The sequence below is a fragment of the Coffea arabica genome, chromosome 7c, assembly GCF_036785885.1.
Source record: "Coffea arabica cultivar ET-39 chromosome 7c, Coffea Arabica ET-39 HiFi, whole genome shotgun sequence".
In the NCBI taxonomy this organism is placed as follows: Eukaryota; Viridiplantae; Streptophyta; class Magnoliopsida; order Gentianales; family Rubiaceae; genus Coffea; species Coffea arabica.
Window position 1 is genome coordinate 26,339,574 of NC_092322.1, and position 9,137 is coordinate 26,348,710.

General features: G+C 35.3%; 1 protein-coding gene and 1 long non-coding RNA gene across 2 annotated transcripts; one reads left to right on the forward strand and one right to left on the reverse strand.

The window, feature by feature from the left end:
- Window positions 1–440: 440 nt before the first annotated feature.
- Window positions 441–1,307, reverse strand: LOC140010154 (chromatin assembly factor 1 subunit FAS2-like). The gene is made up of 4 exons (XM_072056615.1): window positions 1,214–1,307; window positions 984–1,122; window positions 770–870; window positions 441–678 (listed from the first exon to the last, which is right to left on the reverse strand). The coding sequence occupies exons 1-4, from the start codon at window positions 1,290–1,292 to the stop codon at window positions 467–469; spliced, it is 531 nt and encodes a 176-aa protein (XP_071912716.1). The 5' UTR covers window positions 1,293–1,307; the 3' UTR covers window positions 441–466.
- Window positions 1,308–2,718: 1,411 nt separating this feature from the next.
- On the forward strand, window positions 2,719–7,569 carry LOC140010169 (uncharacterized). Its single transcript, XR_011817432.1, has 3 exons — window positions 2,719–3,187; window positions 5,812–5,890; window positions 7,230–7,569. It is a non-coding gene; the product is annotated as an uncharacterized lncRNA (long non-coding RNA).
- The last annotated feature ends 1,568 nt before the right edge of the window (window positions 7,570–9,137 follow it).

Genomic DNA, 9,137 nt, shown 5'->3' on the forward strand with positions numbered 1-9,137 from the left:
ACGTGATTCCAAGGATTTACTTCTTGTAAATTTACATGTTACAATTCTTCGTCTAAAATTTTGGGTAATAGTACAAAAGAAATACGAAATTAAAGAGTGGCATTATTGTTTTCCTAAAAAATTTCTTGTCATTTTTCACAGGTTTATTGTGTTCAAGATATTGCAAAAAGAATACACACCAAAGGGATAAACAATTCAACTCATTGAAATTTCTAATCAACCAGGTCAAAAAGAAGAAAGACGTTGGAACAAAGTAAGAGAAAAGAAAGTATAAGAAGAAGGTCAAAGGTTCGAAAAGCACGAACTAGCACATGAATCAAATTCCCACTCATGCTGGCACAAAATACTTGGGAGAGTTTAAGTGTAGCATAGCTTTTGCAAACAATGATGGAGTCCTCAATTACGCAACGCGAAGTGTAGATGACTCCTGTACAGGTGTCATTCTATACAGATAGGAACATTACAGTCAGTCAATGACAATAGGAGTTATACGCCTTTTGGCTGGGTTATTTGCTGTGGGAGTGGCCAATGTAGCTGTGGAAGCTTGCTTTTCGTCATTATGAGCTTCAGCCTTCTCACTTTCTGCACCATCAAGGCTGTTGTCAGGCTCAGCTTTTGTGAAAGAAGCCCCTTGCGCCTGCTGCAGAGTTTTACGGTCATCCACGATGTTTCTCTCTTCTGCAAGATGAATCATGGCTGATCAGAAAATGACAATCATGATTGGAAGACTTTGTGAGATGCATTTGTCAGTATAAGTTCAAAAATAAACCTGAAACAGGGACCGATGATCCCAGCTCCTGATTTTGAAATTCTAGGAGAGTACAATAGCCATCTTGTGAGGACAATGCCAAATATTTGCCATTTGGTGACCTGTTCACATCAAAAAAGTATAAACAGTAAGCAACCAAAGTTCAGGATTTACTTCTATCAGCATTGCTGCTGATAAGAGCAGCACTAAACCTAAATAGAACAACTAAAAGTACCAGGCAATGTCAATTATAGCTGCATAATGAAGTCCAGCCAGGATTGCTATTGGTTCAATACCCTCCGTATCATAGATATATAAAGAGTTCAAAGTGGCCAGCGCAAAGATAAGGCGATAAGGGAGCCTAAAGAAGTCAGCTGTACAATTACCAAGTGGATTTCTCATCAAATATAGAAGCCATACGGTACACTGAAAAGGATCTAGAATATGATTTTAACAAAAATTTACATGACTTTAATCCTCGCAAGCTAAATCTCACAGGGCAGAACCGCACTGCCACAACAGGTTTGCTGGCACCAGGAAGCATCAAAGCAGGTCTAAACGTTGACAAAAAAAAAAAAAGGTTTAGTTAGACAAAAGGTACAGCCCTGTTAAATGAAAAACGTATCAATGACCATGATTAATGTCCAAATAAGTATGCAATTTCACATGTAATCTTAAGGACAAGAGTACAGGGGAAAAAATGCTAATCTATCATATCTAGAAACAAGCTGATAAGATACTTGTGATTAAAATAAAAATGAAGAGTAGACTTACCTATAAATAGCCTGTGGTATTCCATTAATTGTACACTTTTGGGTTAGGCATAGGCTAGAAGATCCTTACTCTAAATTCTCTTTCTACTTTTCCTTCTTCTACATATTTTATATTGTTAGAATAGACAAGAAGAAATCAAAGATACAAGAAGAGATCAACTTGTGCTCGACAACAATGGTTAGTGTGAGGACCCCAAAAATATATATATAAACCTGTGCATATTTCATTTGCATTTTATTTAATTCTTTAATAATTTCTAGCATTACTTTCACTTGTTTCCAAATAAGTTCGTAAAAACACTTTTCATGTGAGAAATAATATAATTTTCCTAAGTTATGAAATTTCTTGGTTTTGTTAGACTAAATTAAAATCTTTGGAGTTAGAATAATTTATCGCCTTAACATAAAATGCTAAAATACTTAGTCTTCTCTATGTTAAAATTAATACTACCTGAGTAGATTAATTATATAAAATTTCTTGAATTTCAATAATTAATTCCAATTAGTTGCTAACATTAAATGTTAATAAGAATTTCCGCGTTAAAATGAAAACCAATGAATTTTAGATAAATATGATTCTAATATACTAAACATACTTAATGTGTAAAAATTCAATAAATATATCCTTATCTTTCTTTGTTTTCAAATAAGTGAGTAAAAATAATTTATACGTGCAAATTGACACCATTGGATTAAATAATTATTTCACTTGCCTTTATATCACTAAATCGATAAATTTCGCGTTAGACTAACGCTAATTCTTGAGAAATAATAATTGGAAATACTTATAACTAATTTAATCGCTAAATAATATAAGAGTTTTTAGGAACCTTAATATTCACGTTTAATCGATAATTGCTCGATAAAAAAATGGTTTAGGTATATTAGGGTATTGTTAGGCGTTTGAATTGCACTTGGAGATAATTTTTAGAATTAAGTCGGATGCGAGAAATTAAGCTGAGATTAGAAAGCAAAGTGAAAAGACTAAAATACCCTTACCTTTCCATGCAAACCAAACAAAGACGTCTGACACAAATCAAATCACAATTACTATTAACCATTTCGATACGCAATCCATTTTCACATGTAAACCACTCTCACAAACTACGGCACCACCATACGTCCAATCTATTTCACGGCTTAAGACCACAGATTCATTTCATTCTCTGCATCATCTCATTTCTATTGACCAATCACAACCTCACCAATTCAGTACCGCCCCAATTGACCAATCAAAACCTCACCAATTCTATACGTAAACCAACTTCCACACTCAACCATCTCCTAAACCACGGCACCCTCTTCATTTCTTTTCCACTTCACATTTCAAACCACAACTACATTTCACTCTGCCTTACCATTGTCGACAAAGGGAGAGAGGGAGGGAGAGTCGCACTTCACGATCGAGGGAAGAAGCCGCGAGCTGCAACCATTTCTGGTTCTGTCCGAGCTAGAGGATAGAGAGGGGAGGGCAAGTGGAAGTCGGCGAAGCTGCTGATCATCACCATCTTCGTTCATTCCAGACCAACATTTCCCAGTTGCAACCATCTTGACCACAACACCATTTCCAGCTGCAAACCGAGCACAGGACCAACCAGTGTGTGTGAGAGCCGAGAGGGAGCAGAAATTTTTCAGATTTTCGTGTGTGAGCTTAGCTTGCTTTGAGGTAAATTTTCTGGAATAAAATTGTGGATGATCAGAGGTATTTTAAGTCAGCCATGGCCTTGCATGTGTTAATTTGTGTAATCAGATGATGAAACCCAAAGCAGTAGAAAATTCTGTTGGGCAAAACATTTCTGCCGAGGAACTGATTTGGGAAATGTAGATTTAATTCTGTCTCTTTGTAGTAGTGTGAGCTGATAGATGCGTTTAACTAATTAAGATCAAGGTAATTAAGCTCTGCATGCAGCCCCTTGGATCGGTTATGCTAGAAAAATAAGAATGAAAAACAATCTGGCCGCATGCAAGCTCAACCGAAGGTAGCAAACAGAATTTCTGGTTTTCTTGGATGGTTATGGCTGTTGTTTGAATCCGATTTTGAACTAGAAATATTGATTAGCTAGTTAAGTATTTGCATGTTAAATTTTAGCACCTAATACCATGAATTAACCAAAGGAAAAGTTGGATTTATGACCAATCTAATTGCTGGAAATCTGTTGAGTTGGCCGAGAGAGGGAAAGAAAGAATTTCCAGTTTTTCTCTTCAAACCTGGGCTGCAAAATTTCGTATTGTAGTTCAATATACTCATAACACAATAATCACTGTATGCATGCTGAGTTTGGGTGAACAAAGTAATGAATTTTGTTAGGGAAAGGTTCGTATACCAAACTATCTATTTGCTGCAATTTTTCCAGCTTAGCCGATGGTGGCTCTTTTGAGTTTTAATGGAAACTTGGTGAGTGGGCTCTATGAATTCCCACAATGACTTGGATGATCTAATTAGCTAGTCAAGTATTTGCTTGTCGGATTTGAGTACTTAATATCATGTATTAGCCGAGTAAAAAGTTGGTTTTATGACCAATTAGCTACTGGAAATTCTGTTTAGCCGATGACAGATTTATTGTGGTGGAATTATTTGCCAAAATTACATGTTATTTGTTTTATTTCATGTCGGAAAATTTTGATGGTGGGCTCTATGAACTCCCACCCTTGGATTGATGATGGATATAATGCTAGTTTAGTGTTTAAATAGGTAGATTAATGATACCTAGCTAGTCTAGACTCCAAAAGATGCATCGTTCAAAAATGTTCAGATTTGCCCTGTTTTAATCGCAACCCTTTTTGCAAAATTTTGAGAGTTTCATGACTTGTATATCATGTTGATATGTTGAATATATGGTGTACAAAGTTTCATTGAAAAATATCGAGGTTTGGTTGGTCAAATAAATCGATTTAACAAAGCTAGTAAATCTGGAACTATTTCCGAAATGCTCTGACCAGCTTTCGTATTTCGGCCATAATTTTGAACTCCGATGTCGAAATCGAGTGCCGTTAGTGGCATTTGAAACTAGATATTCCAACCTTTCCGACGATATAAAATTCACATTCTGGTTCCATATATGTGAGCCAAACCAACTATTTTAAGTCGGCTGTTCTGTTTCTCTGCTTTACAAGAACAAAATGCTGAGGCTGTAACTTGTGACTCGAATTCGAGCTAGTTGTGTGCCGAATTTCAAAATGATTTCTTCTGTGAAATTATAGCTCTATGAAGGTGTTTTCCAACACCTTAAACCATGCCAAATTCCAAGCTAATTTGAGTGATCTGTGATCAAAATATGAAACCTGCTCTGTCCTTGAAAACCCTGATTTTTTAGACAGATTTGATGCAAGGTTTGGCAAAGACTTGCTAACTGAATATTTTGATGCTAAACACTTACCAAATGCACCATGAACGTTCTTTAAGTTTTTCCTAAACAAATGAACCAGGTTTGGAGGAATTTTCTTTGACCAAATGTCTGAAATGGAAAAACAAAAGGTTCAAGGCAGTTTTGTCTTAGTATTTGCGAAATTTTAGGTGTTTGATTGACCACCTTTCCGAAGTTATTTTTCCATGAAATTTGGTAGAGGAACAACCCTTATATGGTAGTATTATACTGCTAATTATGGTGTTATTCCGAGACCGATTCATGGGTCAAATAAATTACCAAAGTTCGAGACTTGATTTTGGAAAACCCTTGTTTAACAAGAAAATTTTAGTAACTTTGAGCTACCGTATCTTGGTGCTCAAAACTCCGTTCCTCATTCCGTTTGTTTTGTTATACTCTTGAATTACAACACTAATAGAGTTGCAAATTTCAAAAGCTATTTCCAAACAAGTGAATTTTTCCGAATTTCTAAAGTTGGCCAAAAACTAACTTAAATCTGCCTTATGAACCAAAACAGTAACTTTGAGCCCATTTTGACTATCTTCCATTTAGAATCATGAAAAAGTGTATTCTAGGAACTTTTAGCATTTTGAAGGAAGTTTCCAACGGTAGCCAGTTTTCCAATCTTTGACATGTAAAAGGTGAGCTACGATTTTTCAAAGTATTGCATCAAAACTGAAATTTTCCGTATTCCAAGGAAATGGAGTTTTTTCAAGTACTCCTTATTCCTTCGATAATATTCAAATGTCTTATCCTTGAATTTCATGATGTAGACTTAATTTCTCTTGTACTTTGAAACCCCGCTTGAGAATTTAGATTTAGGATAATTAAGACTTGTTCACGAGATTTTTCCTAAGTTTGTACTATGACACGATTTTCAGCAATAGTAGGGATTGTATATGATAGACTATTACTATTCGTTCAGGCGCACGCGAGGACCTTTAAGAGGATCCGACAGATGACGCTTGAACTTCAAATTGAACCTATTGCCCTTGTTTGACTAGGTGAGTGTTCCATATAGGAATACGTAATTGAGTAAGTCTAGGACATGCTCATTTCATGATCGTTAAGTATTTACCATACTCGTGCCTATTTAAGAAATATATATATGCATTGCATATCGACATGAATTGGTTAAATGATTAACCCTATCAAATAATCTTGTAAACTCAATATGTGCTTAGCCTGCTTATTTTATGCTTATTCGGTTAAAGTGCTCTTGTAACTCGTTATGTGACAATTTGGAAAATGAGTTCCGATCCATCGAAGTGCGCAGTGTGTACTTTATCACACTAGCCGTTCGAGTGGTGAAGTGTGTGAAATATTTTCTAATGAATCTGTGAATCTAAATGTGGTTGCGTCGTTGGGTGAATCCCTCGACTCGTGAATCAACTACCATAACTAATGAATCTGTGAATCTAAATGTGGTTGCGTCGTTGGGGTGAATCTCCTCGACTCTTACGTGGTAAAAGTGCAAAACGGCCAATGGCGGCCTATTAAAATGACATATGTCTACCAATTAACCGTAATTACCACCGTTTACCATTTACCGTTTACCGTTTATCGTTTACCGTCTACCGTGTTTACTTACCGTTTTCTAATATATGTGGTTACTGATTTCTTGATTATCATAAATTATATGCTCATATGAAGTTGTCCATCATTGTTAGGCGAGTGTGTACTTTACCTCCCTCGACCTATTCAAATGATGAATTTTACTTTTGTCGAATTACTTTGTTACCTGTGCATGTTGTAAGCTATAAGCTGAACTTGGGCCCCGCCTCGGTTACTGACCTACTCGAGCCAGGACTGGGCTCGGTCGGGTAGGTTGGAACCCTGGACAACCGTTTCGGTATACTCGAGTATTACCACTGGAGGGATAAGGTGATGGCCAGTCAACCGTGGAGATCCGGGAGTTATAAGGTGCAGATGACCGACAAAGTTTCACTGGAACACCGTATCCTTTTGTGTTTGCTTTGCTATTAATAATGTTATTGCTCTCCTAGTTGGCATTCTCGGATAAGACTCCTCATGAGCATTAACCTCTGAGATGAAGCAATCCTTGTAATGTCCTTCTAGTCGGACGAGCCGCTATTTGTTTGACTGAAAATTTATGAAAATATATTTATATGGCCATTCATTCCAAAAGTACTAGTTCTACATGTGTTTTCAAAGTAGCAATTACCCGTGTAATGATTATCACCTCATAGTAACTTGTCATTGTGTAATCTAGAATCATGCATATGATATGCACAACTTACTTGACTTATTTTGAACTGTTAGAGCGACTTGGAACCTCACTGGGCTGTGTAGCTCATCCCACGTTGTGGTTTTCTTTTACAGGTTCTGACAACTGAGGAAGACTTGAGATCTACTTGTACTTTAAGCATGTAGTTTGAATTAAACAATGTAGCTTTTGTTTCGGGTTACCACTTGAAGCTGGAAAAGTGTAACCCTTGAATTTGTATGTGGCTTGTATGAAATTTGTTACTTGGCTTATAAGGATGTATTTGAATTATATGTTTTGTTTCTAGGGTTGTAATCGGGAAGGTATTTTAAGAATCGACGTTGGCTATCTTAAGGCACTGTTATCTCTGAAGTTAATGTGATTCTAGAAACCGGCCTATTTGGAGGGAAACGATGTTGTAATAGATTAGGTTATACTTCGGAAGGACTTTTGCTAGTTGCTTGTGTGAGTCCTGGCGAGAGCTGGGCAGACGGCCCGCCAACCCTCTGGTTCGCCTTAGGGGGAAGTGGGGTCGCCACAGTTAGAGGTAAGTATATTTAAATTTCCGCTGCGTAGTACATTCACATGTACATAGTTAGTTTAACATGTGGTATCAGAGTCAACCTCTAACCATGTTGTTTAGCTTATAATTTCATGGTTTATTGGCAATCTGATAAAAGTTTTAGAGATTCGTATCAAGTTTAAACGAATCGAATTTAATTTGCCATGGGATCTATGGTCTATTTTCTCAATAATTGAGATTTATTGACTAATCCTATGTATATGTATCATTCATATGATACCTTATTTGGTTATGCAATTCATCCAGATTTTCTCCAATAATCTGGTATGATTGCAAGTAATTTGAATGTTTCTTGGACTTACATATTTGTGATTGTAAGGGTTATATGTATTGATTGTTATTATCAATACAATATAACAATTCGAGAAACATATAAAGAGTTGTTATATTCAACAATCAAAAGATTAATATCATATTAATCTATGCAAGATAATTGGTTGACTTTATATGAATGGATCTAGTGGTTTATTGAATCTTTGCTACCTTATTATGAGATAAACATCTGAAGGTATGATTTCAATATGAGTTTGCCTCCATGTTTCTATTGTTATTTGGAATTATGTAGTATTTTATGCACTACACTTATGTCCATTTATCTCATATTATAAGGTCAACATTAGTATGATTGATTACATTTAAATTTCAGAGAATTTCCTTTATAAAGTGTGTTTTGCATCTCAGTTATTTGATACATGAAGTATTTTAACCACATAAAGGCTGGTGGTTAAAAATGAATATAAAAAAAAAGGAAATTATGAAATTCTTTTGTCAAAATACAGACTTTTGACTATTTTGATATCCTTATAAAGTCTAGTACACTTTATGTTTGAGAGTAGCCATATCATCTCAAACATTGATGTACTACAATTTTGATCACATATGGTTTTGTGATCAAAAGCAAGGATTTTTTGGTCAAATTGACTACTGATTTTCTATGAATTTTCATTAAAAGTTTTCTTACATCATATATTTGGGAGTAGCCACAGCATCTCAAATATATGGTGTAAATAACTTTAATCACACAAGATTGAGTGATTATAAAAGGAAAGGAAAATTCAATGAAATTCAGTCAATATAAAGTTTTTTTACTATTGATAAATAACAAGATGCCATGTTAAGAATTTCACTTTTACATTACTATTTGGGAATAGCCACAGCATCTCAAATATTTGATGAGAAAAGTTTTTCATCACATATAGTTTGGTGATTGAAATTATGAATTTTTAGTCAACATATTGACTAGTTGACAATTTTTCTTATAATGCCGTATACTTAGGAGTAGCCACAGCATCTTAAGTATATTGGTGCTTGGAGAAATTTTGCATTTCTTATTCACATATTGTTGAGTGATTAAAGAAATTAAAAAAAAATGGCATCTATATCAAGTTGCAATTAATTCATTGAGATAGTTATCCGGCCCCACATGAAGGTAATTATTTTG